The 16,115-nt window shown below is 40.2% G+C and overlaps 1 protein-coding gene across 2 annotated transcripts; it reads right to left on the bottom strand.

Moving 5' to 3' along the window:
- Positions 1-12,292: 12,292 nt before the first annotated feature.
- LOC141702027 (protein yippee-like) lies at positions 12,293-15,401 on the bottom strand. Of its 2 annotated transcripts, none has more exons than XM_074505733.1 (6): positions 15,275-15,401; positions 14,983-15,109; positions 13,598-13,641; positions 12,967-13,075; positions 12,822-12,877; positions 12,293-12,739 (listed from the first exon to the last, which is right to left on the bottom strand). In XM_074505733.1, exons 2-6 carry the CDS (start codon positions 15,076-15,078, stop codon positions 12,655-12,657), a joined length of 390 nt encoding a protein of 129 aa, XP_074361834.1. In that variant the 5' UTR covers positions 15,079-15,109; positions 15,275-15,401; the 3' UTR covers positions 12,293-12,654. The 2 variants fall into 2 exon arrangements, with proteins under 2 accessions (XP_074361834.1, XP_074361833.1); XM_074505732.1 differs by having other exon boundaries at positions 15,227-15,365.
- Between the last annotated feature and the right edge of the window lie 714 nt (positions 15,402-16,115).

Genomic DNA, 16,115 nt, shown 5'->3' with positions numbered 1-16,115 from the left:
CCCCAACTTTTGGGAAACATTGATTAGGTTTCGCAGAAGTTAAGTCTATTCGTTCCCTTACAGGGTTTCGTTTTTCCGTAAAGTATGGAGCGACCTACACATTTACAATGAATTTTTCCTTTTATTCAGGAATTATCTTAATTTCCAGGAATTTTTCCCTTATTTCCGGGATTTTTTCCTTATTTTCTGGATTTTTCCCTAATTTTCTGGGATTTTCCCTAATTTTCTGGGATTTTCCCTAATTTTCTGGGATTTTCCCTAATTTTCTGGGATTTTCCCCTAATTTTCTGGGATTTTCCCTAATTTTCTGGGATTTTCCCTAATTTTCTGGGATTTTCCCTAATTTTCTGGGATTTTCCCTAATTTTCTGGGATTTTTCCCTAATTTTATGGGATTTTTCCCTAATTTTCTGGGATTTTCCCTAATTTTCTGGGATTTTCCCTAATTTTCAGATTTCCAATCCTTTTTCGACCAGGATCCTAGTCGAAATTTCGACCTGGATCCTAGTCGAAAATAGGGGTCAGCCTTGCCATCCTGGTCGAAAGAATTCGACTAGGATTCACGACCTGGAATTCGACCAGGATCCTAGTCGAAATTTCGACCTGGATCTAGGACCTGGAATTCGACCAGGATCCTAGTCGAAAATTCGACCTGGATCTAGGTCAAAAATTCCACCTTTTTTTTAGCTTCTTGCCATGAGCCTATCGACTTGGATTTCGACTAGGATTCTAGTCGATATTTCGACCTGAATCCTGTTCGAAAATTCTTTGATTTTCTTGCTTCCTGGTCGAAGGATTTCGACTAGAATTCACGACCTGGAATTCGACCAGGATCCTAGTCGAACTTCGACCTGAGTTTTTAATCCCTTTTTTTTTTTTTTTGAAAGATGCTTGGTTTATTCGACCTCATTCCTGGTCGAAGTTTCGACCTCAATTCAGTCCCGTTATTCCAGCTTCTTTCCATGAGCCTATCGACTAGGATTTCGACTAGGATTCTAGTCGATATTTCGACCTGAATCCTGTTCGAAAATTCTTTGATTTTCTTGCTTCCTGGTTGAAGGATTTCGACCTGGATTCTGGTCTTTTTCCCGTTATTTTCGGGTGTCTGCTCGAAAGATTTCGGGCAGGATTTACGACCTGGAATTCGACCTGGATTCTGGTCTTTTTTACCCGTTATTTTCGGGTGTCTGCTCGAAAGATTTCGGGCAGGATCCACGACCTGGATTTCGACCTGGTTCCTGGTCTTCCACTAGCCTTCTTTATTTAGCTTTAATTTAAGATATTGTATTTTCCAAATCCTAATTGGATTTGGGCCTGGCCTTTTTTGTTGGGCCTTATTAAATTTTACTGAGCCTCTATTATTGGGCTTTTCCAAATCTTATTGGGCCTCTTTTATTGGGCCTTTTCAAAATCTTATTGGGCCTCTTTTATTGATCTGGGCTTAATACACCATGTTTAGAATGCTCTAGAATTCCTAGGAATATTCTGGAATATTCTTTTTCCTGGGCTTTTTCCTATGGGCTTTTGTCCTCAATGGGCTTTTCGTCCCTTCAACTTCCTTTTCCTTTTATATAAAGGAATGAGGAAAGGCTATTACTCCTCACTTTCTCATTTCTTAGTTTTCTTCTTCATCTTCCTGCTAAGATTCTCAGAGGAATAACAGCAAGTCGGAGCTCAAAGCCTTTTTCAGGAGCGCTTCTTCAGGTAAGATTCCTCCCTTTGCTTTTCGTGTCTATTTTTCCATTGTGTGCCATTTTAAGATAGCCTATTTACGTGCCCCTTACTTCTTTTTTTCAGATGGCTGACAAAAGAATGACCCGTTTGGCCAAGATGAACGTGGCTAGAAAGTCCAACGATTTTCCTATTCGATCGAGGTATACTTCCTTAATCGACATGATCAACACTCGAGGGGACGAGTATCCGTCTGATGCGCATCTGGACGCGCACGATCATATCAGTGCTTTACGGGATCCCAAGGAGCTGGAAAAGTTGAGCAGCTGCTTCAAAATCAAGGAGCCTTTTAAGCTGGTTCTTGCGGGTCCGGCCGACAGGGCCTGTCAGTGGAAGAAGGACGCGCTATGCGTCTATAGGGATACTCTAAGGGCAGGTATTAGACTCCCTTTTCATCCATTCATTCCTTTGCTACTGGCTGATATGGGCATCAGCCCTTGCCAACTTCCCCCTAATTGCTGGAGGTTGATTCTGTGCTATCTGTCGCAATGCGCCAAGCACAACGTCCCCACATCTGTTGCTGTCTTCAGGAAGATTTTTCAGTTCAAAAACAGCCCTGATAAAAGTCCGGGTTGGGTTTCTATCAACCAGCGCCCCACTATCCCCCATATCGTGAATGGGAAGTCCATCCCTGACAACAACTTGGGGTGGAAGAAAGATTTTTTGTTTGTTATTTGGGAAGGTGGAGATTGGGGCTCCCTGTTTCGATCATCCTTTGGGCTGGCCGTGGACGGGAGCCCGAATGACATAACTTTGTCTGAGGAGGAGGCTAGAGGTTTCAACCTCCTTACGCAAGACAACGGCACTTCCCATTGTTGGGACCTTATCCGGGAGACCGTCCTGGTAGGACGCGGCCTTTCGCCCGTTAATAAGAAAAGTAAGTTCCCTTTCTTATCTCCTTTATTTCCTGCACTTTTATTTCATTGATTTTCAACTGACTTTATTTGTTGCAGTGGCTGAGAAGATTGAGGAGGCTTCCAAGCCGAAGGACCTGGAGACAACCAGGATGAAGAGGGCTGGGAAGGTCTTTAAAGACCCTCGACTTGGTGATCGCTTCCCTGAGTTCCTCCTTCAGGCAATGGAGCCAAGCGAGGAAGGCCCCAACCAAGTTTTGCGCACCAAGCAGAGGCCAGGGGCCTATTTTCAACCTGCCTGGGGGATCCGGGGCAAGGACTCTATCGTGGGCAGCACGGCGCTGTCCAAGGAATGGTCTAAGCATTCCATCTCCCCGGTGGACTATCAAGATTTTGTCCTTCAACAGGACTTAGAGGGGAATGAGCTATTTGGAGCCCAGGCTCTGGCGACGGTACGTCCTTTACTTATGCTCTTCTTACTTATTTTTCCACGTTTCTTTTCTGAACTTTCGCTGTTTCTCTTGCAGGCTAACGCCCATTTCCAGGGGGCAATCCACCAAGCTAAAGCTTGGAAGGTTGGCCTGAAAGATGCCAACAAGAAGTTGGAAGAGGCCAACCAAAAAATAGAGGCCCTTGAAGCTCAACTGGCCTCTTCCACTTCTGACCTAGAGACGGCCCGGGCCGAAAATGTCATTCTGAAGGCGCAGAAGGACAAAGCCTTTGATGGCTGGATGGACACCCAAGAATTCAAGGACTTGATGGTGGAGCATGATGCCCTTCTTCACCTAGTTAGCTATAAAGAGGGCTGGGATGCTGCTGTGGAGGCCATCCAGGATGAGTTTCCCGAGGTCCTTGAGCAGTCTCCCTTTCCTTGCCCTGTGCGGGTTCCAGAGCTTGGAGGGGTTACTGAGAAGCTTGCTGTTATGATCAAGGACGGAGAGGAGGAAGATTCTTTCGAAGAGGAGTTCGAGCCTGTCGCTAAAAAGGCCAGGGTGGAAGAGCCTCCAAAAGCAACGCCTCAACAGCCAGCATCTCCTGCAGAGGGAACTTCTACAGGGACTTCGGAGGGGACAACCGAGACGTCCGAAGGAACGACCGAGACTTCTGAGGAGACTTCAGATAGTGGTTCTGAGGAATCTCAGCCTTCCAAGGCCTAACTTTTTGTATATCTTCTATTTAAACTTCATTCATATCTAAACTTGTCACCCTTCGGGGTTATATTTCATATGTTGCTTTTCTTCTTTTTGTTTTAACTTTACAATCTTAATACGCATTTGAACTTTAAACATCCTTAGATAGAAATAATTTCAAACTCTTTAATATGAAGTCTGGTTTTCCAAAACCTTACACAGCATGGGTTCGACCCTAATCAACAATAACTAGACAATGTAAATTCTACTGGAATATAAAATCCTACGCAAGCAAAGCTTCATGGTGCTTTTAAACCTACTTGTCAATGACAAGTGAGAATCGTACTTCACCTATCTTACACGTAGTAAACCTTCAGGTTTTGTGCGTGCCAGGTCCTCGAGACTTCAAAACCTTCCATAGTTTCCAGCTTGTAGGTTCCTCTACCCTGAACGCTCTTGACTCTGTATGGCCCTTCCCAATTTGGGGCAAGCTTTCCTTTCTGTCCAACACCAGAAGCCTCTATTTTTCTCAAGACTAGATCTCCTTGTTTAAAAAATCTCTCTTTAACCCTTAGGTTGTAATAGAATGAAGCCTTTTTCTGATATTCTACTATCTTGGCATGTGCCTCATCTCGTACTTCATCAATTAGATCCAGGGCTAACCTCTGCCCTTCCTCATTTTCTACAGCATTGAAAGTCTGAATCCTTGGAGAGGAATGCGATATCTCCACGGGAACTACTGCTTCTGCCCCATATGCCAACATGAAAGGAGTTGCTCCTGTCGTGACTCTACAGGTAGTCCTATAGGCCCATAATATTGGAAGTATCTCATCCACCCAATTATTTCTTGACTTCTCGATCCTCTTTTTTAGTCCATCCAGGATTATCCGATTTGCTACCTCTGCTTGCCCATTGGCTTGCGGGTGAGCCACAGAGGTGAATCGTAACTCAATTTCATTTTCTTCACAATACTTCTTGAATTCCTCATTGTTGAATTGTGTTTCATTGTCAGTGACGAGGATACGGGGAATTCCATATCGGCACATAATGTTTTCCCACAGGAATTGTGCAACCTGCTTAGTTGTGATTTTGGCCAAGGGTTTGGCTTCGATCCACTTGGTGAAATAATCAATGGCTATAATCAGAAATTTCCTTTGTGCCGTGGCCATAGGAAAAGGCCCTAGAATATCCATCCCCCACATGGCAAAGGGAATAGGCGAGCTGATAGAGGTCAGCATCTCGGGGGGTTGTCTAACAACTGGTGCATGCTTCTGACAGCGATCACACTTCTTCACATATTCTTTGGCATCAGCCATCATTTCTGGCCAATAGAAGCCTAAACGAGTTATCTTATGAGCCAAGGCCCTGCCCCCCAAGTGTTGTCCACAAATACCTTCATGCACTTCTTCAAGAGCCAAGCGTGCCTCATCGGGCCTGAGACACCTCAAGTAGGGAACCACGAAAGATCTTTTGTAAAGAATCCCATCTATCAAAGAGTACCTTAGTGCCTGAACAGTTAACTTCCGTGCTTCAGTTGCATCACTTGGAAACCAACTGGTCTGAATGTGAGCCTTGATGGGATCAATCCATGACGTCCCCAAGCCTATGGGAGCCAGCAGCTTAACATCTATGCTTCGTGTCTTCAAAACACGGAAGTACACACTTCCTGAACTTTCTTCAATCTCAGACGAAGCGAACTTTGATAGCGCATCTGCCTTAACATTTTCTTCCCTTGGAATGTGTTCAACATGGCACTCATTAAATTGGGTCATCACAGCCCTTACTAGGCGGACATACTTAGCCATCGTATCATCCCTTGCCTCAAATTCTCCCTTTACCTGGGATATGATCAGCTTCGAGTCTCCACGGACCTTTAAGTTTTTGACTCTAAGTGTCCCAGCTAGACCAAGGCCAGCTATCAGGGCTTCATACTCTGCCTCATTGTTTGTGGTTGGAAAATCTAGCTTCATCGCATACTCAATTAAGAACCCATCAGGGCTTTGCAAAACCAACCCTGCTCCACTGGAATTTGTTTTTGATGCTCCATCAAAATAGAGAACCCAATATTCTTTCTCCTTATCATTCTTCTTCCTGTCCCCATTGTCGACTCCCTTGTCTTGAGGTATGGTATCTTCCTGCCCCCCGACTTCTTGGTTGGGTATGGTACATTCCACCACGAAGTCAGCTAGTGCCTGGGCTTTTATAGCCGTACGTGGCTTATACTTGAGATCAAACTCTCCCAACTCTATTGCCCACTTAATCAGTCTCCCACTTGCCTTGGGACTGTGAATGATATTTCTCAGTGGCTGATTTGTTAGCACTTCAATCTGGTGAGCTTGAAAATAAGGACGCAACTTTCTTGAAGCCATTACCAAGGCTAAAGCAAATTTCTCTATAGTTGAATAATTCAACTCAGCACCATGCAAAATTTTGCTGACATAGTATACGGGTTTCTGGACTTTCAGTTCTTCCTTAACCAAAACCGCGCTCAAGGCGCTCTCTGAAACAGCCAAGTACAAGAATAAAATTTCACTCAGAACTGGCTTGGCCAACAACGGGGCCTGGGCCATATACTTCATTAACTCTTCAAATGCCTTCTGGTTTTCCTCATTCCATACAAAGTCTTTGATGCTCTTTAGCGATTTGAAGAATGACAAACACTTTTCCCCCGACTTGGAGATGAATCGTCCTAGCGCAGCAACCCTTCCTGTAAGCTTCTGAACATCCTTAACAGTTTTTGGTGGTTTCATGTCCAGGATCGCCTTTATCTTATCCGGGTTAGCCTCAATTCCCCTCTTTGAGACCATCAGTCCCAAGAATTTTCTAGATCCTACTCCGAAAGCACACTTCGTCGGATTCAACATCATCTTGTGGTACCTCAGGACCTCAAAAGCTTCCCTTAAATGGGCTATATGATCAGTCTTTACTAGACTCTTGACTAACATGTCATCAACATAGACTTCCATAGTCTTACTAATAAGATCCTTAAAAATTCTATTCACCAACCTTTGATAGGTGGCTCCTGCATTCTTGAGACCAAACGCCATAACAAGATAACAATAAACACCAAAGTTAGTGATAAATGATATCTTTGGAATGTCATCCTTATGCATTTTGATCTGGTTGTATCCGCTAAACCCATCCATGAAACTCAGTATCTCATGTCCAGCGGAAAACAGTCTTTGGGGCATGCATCATTCAGATCGGTGAAGTCTATACACATCCTCCACTTTCCATTAGCCTTCTTCACCATTACAGGGTTTGCTAACCACTCCGAAAATTGAATCTCCTCAATGAAACCAGCCTCTAAGAGCTTTTCCACATCCTGCTTTATAGCCTCTTGTCTTTCCGGGGAAAAATTTCTTTTCTTTTGTTTCACTGTCTTCCGGCTTGGATCTACGTTTAGCTTGTGAGTAATTAACTCCGGGTCTATGCCTGGCATATCAGCTGCTGACCATGCAAACACATCACTATTTTCTTGCAAAAATTTCACTAACTTCCCTCTAAGGGGCTCCTCTAATGTGGCTCCAATGAAAGTCGTCCTCTCAGGATTCTCGGGGTCTAAAGGAACCGAAACCAATTCTTCTGCTGGCCTTCCTCTATTCTCATCATTTTCTCGAACATCCATATCTTCAATAGGAAGAACCTGCCCCCCCCCCCCCCGACTCCATCTGCTCTCAAAGAGGCCACATAACAGCTTCTAGCCATTTTTTGATCTCCTCTCTCTTCTCCAATCCCGTTTCGGGTGGGAAACTTCATGACTGAATGGTAGGAAGAGGGGACTGCCTTGAAGGCATGTATCCCTGTTCTCCCCATGATAGCATTATAAGTTGAACTAGCCTTTACCACCACGAAATCCAGCATCTGCGTTGCTTGCCTTGGCTCCGTACCTATGGTGGTTGGCAATTTGATTATCCCTTCCACAGGACATTCTACTCCAGCAAATCCATATATCGGCATGTCGGTTGGTGTTAACTGGGAGTCGTTATACCCCATCCTTAGAAAGGTGTCGTGGAGCAAGATATCCACAGAAGCACCATTATCCACAAGGACCCTCCTAACCGGGCTATTTCCTATTATTGGTGTTATGACCAGCGGGTCGTCATGGGGAAACTTCACACCCTCTAGGTCGGAATCATCAAAAGCCAATGTTACTTCTGTCCTGGCCCTCTTCGGGGCTTCTCCAACAATATGCATAACCTCTCTAGTATATGCCTTTCTGGAATTTTTGGACAATCCAGCAGCAGTTGGACCTCCAAAGATCGTGTTTATCACAGGCCCTCGAGGTCTCGGCCCTCCATAAATGGTGTTTATAACTGGTCCTCTAGGCTGGGGGTTTCGCCCCTGATCGTCTTGGTCCCTCCTACGATCCTCAAAGTTCTTTCTTCCATTATTATTCCTATCCCCTCCTTCTCCAGTGTATTTGTTCAATCTTCCTTTTCGAATGAGGAACTCAATTTCATCTTTCAATTGCCTACACTCATCGGTGTCATGGCCAACATCTTTGTGAAACCTGCAATACTTGCTCTTATCTAGCTTGGCGGGATCGGCCTTCAAGGTCTTAGGCCAGCGAACATCTCTATCTTTCTCAATCTCCATCAAAATCTGACTTCTAGGAGCATTAAGCTTAGCGTATTCAGTGAACTTTTGCCCAGGTCCTCCCTTCTTGGGGGTTGAATCAGGGTTTTATTCGGTTCTAGGATATTTGTCCTTTGTAATATATTCTAAATCAGTTTTTCGCTTCTTGCCTCCAGTGGGCTCATTACTTACTACGGTCTTCCTCATGCTTTCTTCCACCTTGATATACTTCCCTGCCCTCTCTTGGAGTTGCAACATGTTTTCAGGGGGACGTTTGGCCAAGGACATCTTAAAAAACTCATCCCTGGTTCCTTGTTGTAGTGCTATCATGGCTACCTTATCATCAAGGTCCGGGACTTTTAAATCCTCCTTTGTAAAACGATTCAGGTAATCTCTCAAGGATTTCTTAGCTCCCTGCACAAGACTCATAAGGGATGCTGAACTTTTCTCATGGACTCTTCCACTGATGAATTGCTTAATAAAAACCTGACTTAATTCTCTGAACGATCCAATAGAATTTGGGGGCAGGCGACTGTACCATCTTTGAGCCATACCCGACAGGGTTTGAGGGAAGGCCCGACACTTTATAGAATCATTCACGGGTTGCAGCAGCAGTGCATTAGAGAATGTCCTAACATGATTTGCGGGGTCTCCCGTGCCATCATAGGCTTTGATAGTGGGCATCTTGAATTTCCTTGAGATATGGGCATTCATTATCTCTTCTGTGAAGGGTGGAGTTGGATCATCAGGATCTCCAAGGGGAAGGAGATTGCTTGGATCAGTTCTTGGGACAACAGCCCTTCTTCTTACCGGACCATCCAGGTCTATGACAGGAGGAGGATTTCTCCCCCTAGGAGGTATCTGGGGTCTGGTGGCCTGGTGAGCCTCCAAATCACGCCTCAGCCTTTGGATTTCAGCCTCATGAGCCCTGATCCTTTCCTGCACTTCTTGGGGATTCGCCCATGGGGTGCTTTGGGGGCGTTGCCTTCCATCGGTCATTGGCTCTTTTCCAGGACGCCTCCTTCTCGGGGCCACTTCATCATCCGAAGATTCAGAGTCTCTCTCAGTATAAGGACCAGAAAATTCCCGATCCTCAGGAATAGGACCCAAACCTCGTATATAGGGGGGTGACTGCCCTCGTGCTTCGCCTCGCCCAGCATATCCGCTTCCTCCAACCTCAGGGCGAAGGGGCATCCCATAAGGGGGGTTAGTAGTAACAACAGTTGAATATTCATACCCGACGGGTCGAGAATTCACAGGTATATGTACTTGTTGAACTTGAGGATTCGTACCTTGAATAGTCGGGGGAGTTGTCCATTGTGGCTGAGGTTGAGTTGCCCCTGTCTGGGCTTCCCCCTGAGTAGATGCATAAGTTGAATGGGGAGGAACCTCCATGGTTGATGAAATCCCCTGGGTTGTCTCTGATGGTGTTCCTTCCTCTAGAGCTCCAATTGTTCTCCGTGTTCTCGCCATGGTTGTTGTTGCTTTTCCCACAGACGGCGCCAAATGTTATGGATAAAAAACTAAGGTTATTACTTGCTGTATTTAATACTAAGATTCGGGAGCTCAAGGCCTTTAATGGCTGCTCTCGTGTTTCGTGACTCAATCTGCCTTTACGAGATGCCTACGTATCTCTGTGAATTAGAGAATCAAGCCAAAAAACGTAGTTCTGATTGGTGGGGGTGAGACCCCTTATATAGATGTTGGGAGTCCTTGAATTGGACTTGGTATAGGAGACTTGGTGGGCAAGTCTCATAATTAGAATGGACTTTGGAGTCCTAGATAGTAGGAAACTGATTCCTTATCCTTTTAGGTCCCCTTGAGGCTAATCTCCAAGGATTTATATCCTTATCGGGACTCTTTTCAACATCTGATTTGTCCCTTATTAATTAATTACGAAATTAATTAATAATCAGGGCTTTTGGGCCTTTTTTATTCCATCAGGCCTGATCTGGTCCATCAGGCTTAACCTTTCTGGTCTGAGTATCATATATCTTTTTATTGGGCCTAGCAGCCCACAGCTTGTACAATTAATGCAGTATTTAATTATACAAGCATAATTTATTTATCCCTATCACTAAAAAATGATTAATAAATAAGATAATAATTCATTTATGTACCATGCCTAACTTTATATCTGAAATTCAATTCTTTAAAATTAACTGTACAAATATTCAACTAACTATCCTTTTTTTTGCGGAATTCAAGTAAGTATCTTTAAAGTTAAATAAAATATTCATTTAACACAATTACATATTATGTGTACGATAAAAAGCACATGTGACAATATGGTGTAGTGGCAAGAGGTTGTATAGTTGAATGAAATAACTTGAGTTCGATTCCCACGAACTACATGTTTTATATAAATAATAAAAACAGGGGTAACTTAGTCTTTTCAATGAGACTTTTTAATCTCATGAAATTATACCTTTGTTCTCCTATTATATATAGAAGAGATAATAATTTATTAATTATCGAGACTTGTGTAATTAACTCACTTCAAAATATTAACTTTATAGTTGTGTACAACAATTAAGGCTATAATCAAGCTGAGCCGAGTCGAAAACTTTCAGGCTTCAACTCGATTAAAAATATTCGGGCTCGAGCACAAGTTCGGTTTCAACCGAATCTTCTTGAATCAAACTTGAAACTCGGGTCGTAAATAGTACGGTCGCCTCAAGTTCGGCTCAAAATCTTGAATCAATTTCACCAAATATTGACAAAAACTCGAAATATGATATGTTATGCTCGAAATCGCTTCTATTAAATATATAAAATATAAATGAAATATTAAATATTTACATACAAATATATTTATATTAAAAAAAAGTATCGGCTCGATAAGACTCGTGAGCCTTATGAGCCGAATAATTTGAAGTTCGAGCTCGACCGTGTAAAAAAATTTACTATTTTGCCCCTATATTTTGATAAATATGATACATAAACATTATTGTATTTTTGGTATCACCAATTAAAAAAAATCATTGAAACTTGATAAAAAATCATTATTTTCAATGGCAATAGTGCATTCTAAATTTTATATTCGTGGCATAATATAAATTTAGAGATATTCGTCGTTACATTAGGTCTTGTAACATGAACCACGCAATATTGTATAAAATAACACAAATTTCGTAAAAATATATTAAAAAATAGCAATATTTTTTTATAAATAAAGCTACCCCGTGCCTTGCACGGGTAATAACGCTAGTTGTTTTTTAAAAGAGAAATGCTAAAGTTTCCGAAACATTCTCAAATGATGAGTTGCTATCGTGTTATTGGCTATTTTTTCATATATAAAATGGATCTCTCATGCATTAGTATAAATAAATTTCACAAATAAAATAATGAAACTTAGTCATTTGAGAGAACTGTCGGGATGATATTCTTTTCTAGGTACGTGGCATTTCTCTTCTAAAAATGCGTATGCAAAAATATTGAGACAAGAAATTTATGTCCAAACACAGTTATGGGTCTGTTTGGGAGTACTCTTAAAATTTGTTATGCTGTTAGAAAAAGTGCCGTTGAAAAAAATATTGTTATAAAAATCAGATGACTGTTTGATAATTTTTTGATATGTTTATGTTTTGATAAAAATAATAATGTTTTTAATAAGATTTGAAGGTGAAATCAACATCTGATTCCCGCAAAAGCTGAAAAACAACTTTTTCTAAAAGTACGGGGAACTTGCTTTCTCTAACAACTTTTAGGCTAAAAACATTTTTTCGAAAAACAGTTTTTGAATTTTATCAAACAATTTTTAATACCAAACACACCCTATATTGAGATAAGGGGTTCGTTAGGATTATATAGTTTGATTATTTCATGATGTTCACCGTAATAGAAGAACAATATTGAAGTCTAATAAGAGCAGGTGGGACTATTCCTATTGTGCTCAGGTTAATTTAGAAGGCCGAAAGGAAGTAGACAAGGAAGCAAACAACCAATAATCTGAAAGATACCACTCCTATAATTTTTCAAGGCTAATAAAACAAAGGTATAAGGCCACATAGGTCACTGAAATTTGTAATCTATATATCTACAAGGTAACACGAGATATAAACTTTCATGCACAAGCTAAACTCACTTTACCAACACGAAATTATGTAGGATATAAGCTACCGTTCTTCATTGTAATGGACATGGATGATTCATTTTCCTATATGTATGACTGGAAGTTTAAAAACATCAAAACAAAAGGACCATTCTAAGTTTTCCTGAGAAACTAACGGGTCGTTTAACCACTATAAAGCATGACAATAACTACTGTCCCCAAAAAGAACAAGTTCTAGAGAATGTACAGTTTATATTTTAGTTACTAGCAATTTATATGAGTTGATTGAGCAGAAATTTTTTCCAGCATCATTCTTCATCAACATCGCTTCCAACAATCTGAGCTTCCTGAATCCTTCGGTAGGTGCTTCCATTAGGTCCCAATATCTGAAACCTGCACAAACAAAAGGAATCACGGATTATAAGGCTCAAAGGGAATAACACGATAATCTAAAAACACACAGAATCTGGGATACCTATCGAGAATGAATTTGCCTTCCTTGTACTTTTGGCTCTTCTCATAAGCAGACTCCTGGGAGTTCACGATTCACCGTCATTACTAATGTGTCAAAATTAAGTCTAGCATTAAATCAAGCAATTAAGTTCTAAAATTTAGCTTACATATTTCCACCCAACATTAGATCCACAGGACACACAGAAAATGTCAGCCACAATATGCATTCCAGTTATCATCATCCTCTCCTCTTTCTCTCCAGGGGTAACATTCACACTACGAAAGATAACATTCGGACGAAGTCAAAAAAACGCACTTGGAAACATAACTGCATAAATTGATATGTGTACACGTGCGTTTGTGTAATATCTAGCCAAAAAGTACATTAGTGCACTCAAGTTTGTCCAGACCCAATATCTTATGTTCTAAAGAACACTGTGCAAACCTAGGTCCTAGGCAGCGAACTTGCACCTAACAGGTGTATTTAATCGTAATACAGATATCTTTCTGTAATCTATACTTTTCTTTAAATAATTGTAGTTTACACTTTCATATACTACTAACAAAAACATACAATTTTGTAAGGAAAAGCAATTCCTGTGAAGGCATTGTAGAGCTCCAATATTCTTTAACAAAATGACGAGGAAAATACTTATTCTGCCCAGCACACTGTTAGGCAGCAGAGATATTGATGCCGCAGATGACTTATTAGTAAAAGTATATGATATTCAAAACAACAGTATCTCCATAAATCGAATCTAAAACACAAAATTGCACAAACTATATAAGAAGGCTTACACATTATGGAAGAGATACGCTTTCCCATGCCTACAACTAAAAGCCTGAAAACACATGCAAATAACAGGTTAGGAAACGGCTGTCAATTAAAATTAAGTACTCCAAGAAATTGTTGATTAAACACAATGTATTTAAAGTATTGTAGATAGTCCATACCACCCCAGGAACAGTGTTGAAAACAAGATAATACTGCTTAAATTCTAGTGTGAATACTAAAATATATAAATGCATGACATGAATTGCTCAAATTCTAGTGTGAATACTAAAATGTCATGTTATAGTGATTAAGAAAGGCTAATTTACATGTAGGAACCTATTTTTATATTAAATTTTAGTGGGATCACCCAACTTCAAAATTGCAATATATCATGTAAATGGAATTTAAACCCGAACAAACACGGAATGTACATAACCAAGCAGGCCTTCAAGCCAATAACTCTCTCGTTAGACCCTTATCAACTTTAGTGATGTTGTTCTGAACCATGGCAGAAATGGTCAAGGGTAAGTGAGTTACACAGGTGTAAAAGGTCTATTAAAAGTGACAGATAACGACCGGAAAAAGGGGAAAGCTGCAACCCCTCTCGCCTAGATCCTAAACCAGTTCTGCAATCCCCCCTCTTGAACTCATTAATAAAAAAATAGACAGGTGTGAAATCTATGCATGGAAGGAAGAGTATTACTTGCTACTTGTGCAAGAAATAGCAAGTGAGGCACTAATTACAAATAAAATAAATGCTGTATACAGACTGCAGAGAGCAAACAATTAACAAAACAAACCTCAAGAAATTATCACAGCCTTAAGCAATCACTGCTTCTAATTTGTGAAAGATATGTTGTGAAAGATATGCAGCCACATAATGTCGTACAAATTAAAGTTGCAAACGAAAAGAAAACAGCATGATCGGAGTTTAAGGGCCTTATCAGTTACTCAAGTTAAGGAGACTTTTAATCTATACATCTTTTAATGAAATTCAAGGGGAAATTTCACTAAACTTTAAAGGTCACATGGGAGAGAGAGTTAATCGTTTAGGCGAATGATCTGTTATGCAACTAAAGTTTAAACGCCTTTCATGGCAATCAACCAAATTCCATAATCAAAAATTTTAAAATTAATATCCGGATCAAAAAGCGATCTGCAAACATGCTACAAAAATTCCCAAATGGGACAATACTACTAAAATCACAGTTAGTAACAACTCCAAAAATTACATATACATCACCCGAAACGATCAAGAACACAAACCAAACAATCCAAATCCCACTTAAACAAACAACGATCAACCACACCTAAATAAACATAATTAACTAATCACCTACATTAACCAAGAATGATGATCAATAAAATCACAAACATTAAACACATCAATGAGAAAAATATAAACAACCTTAGACATAATATCTTCCAAAACAGCAAGATGGGTTCTGCAATGCTTGCAAGAATAGATGCTCCCTTCGAGAGTTTGAACAAATAGCCTACCCATTTCTCCAATCAAATCAAAAACCAATCTTTACCTTCAAGAACAATAAAGAAAAACAAAGCCCAATTTTTATTAATAAAGTTAAGAAGACACAAACACAACATACAGTTTTATTAATAAAGAGTAGAAAAGTGTAAGTAAATGAACATACAGATGGTTAATATGAAAAACTGAGATGAACCCAGATGAGAAAATTTACCAAATGAGCTGAAAGTGCTAACACAAGAAACTGGAACTTGGTGCTTTAGAAACTGCCTGGGGCGTGTCATGAAAGTATGAAACAGGGCCCACAGAGAAAAGTAAAATAATAGCAGAGAGAATTGTATTTTGCACCACTTAAGTTTGTTCAAAAATTACTTTTATATACATACTTTCAGAAATTGCAGTTTGCATCCCCTTATTTGAAATATGATTCATGTTACACCTTTTTTACCAAATTTTGTCAATTTTTAGCCCAAATTCTTGTCTTTAACATATATAGTCTATTCGTGAAGAGAAATGATGAGATATATTGTAGGAGAACAATTAGGGCTAATTATTTAGGCAAAAAGGGTGCATGTTGAATCGGATTTCAAAGTAGGGGATGCGAACTATAATTTCTGAAAATAGGTATACAAATTTGAGTTTTGGCCAAACTTAAGGGGTGCAAAATGTAATTCTCTCATAATAGTATTAAAGAAAATCAGAAAGGTAAGTAACGCGCACACGTTTAAATTGTCTAATACAAAATATAAATGACTTTAATGCATTTGAGAACTGTGTGACAAGTGAATCAGAGTGGTCATGGATTATTGAATTGGATCGAACCAACACGATATTCTTGTATACAGACAAAAATAAAATTCATTATTTTTTTCAGAAATTTTCTAAATTTATAGTATTAAAATTCTAATATTAACTAAAATAAAAAATAAGCACTAAGATCGTGGATTACATGTTCTGATTTTATTTAAATTTTTTAAATATGTGATTGTTGTGTAATAAAAACTAAGGTTTGTTAGTATTTAATGCTAGGGTTTATGATTTCCGAGCTTTAATGG

Source organism: Apium graveolens, unplaced genomic scaffold (assembly GCF_009905375.1).
Source record: "Apium graveolens cultivar Ventura unplaced genomic scaffold, ASM990537v1 ctg4529, whole genome shotgun sequence".
NCBI lineage: Eukaryota > Viridiplantae > Streptophyta > Magnoliopsida > Apiales > Apiaceae > Apium > Apium graveolens.
This window is presented reverse-complemented; position numbering and strand designations above follow the sequence as displayed.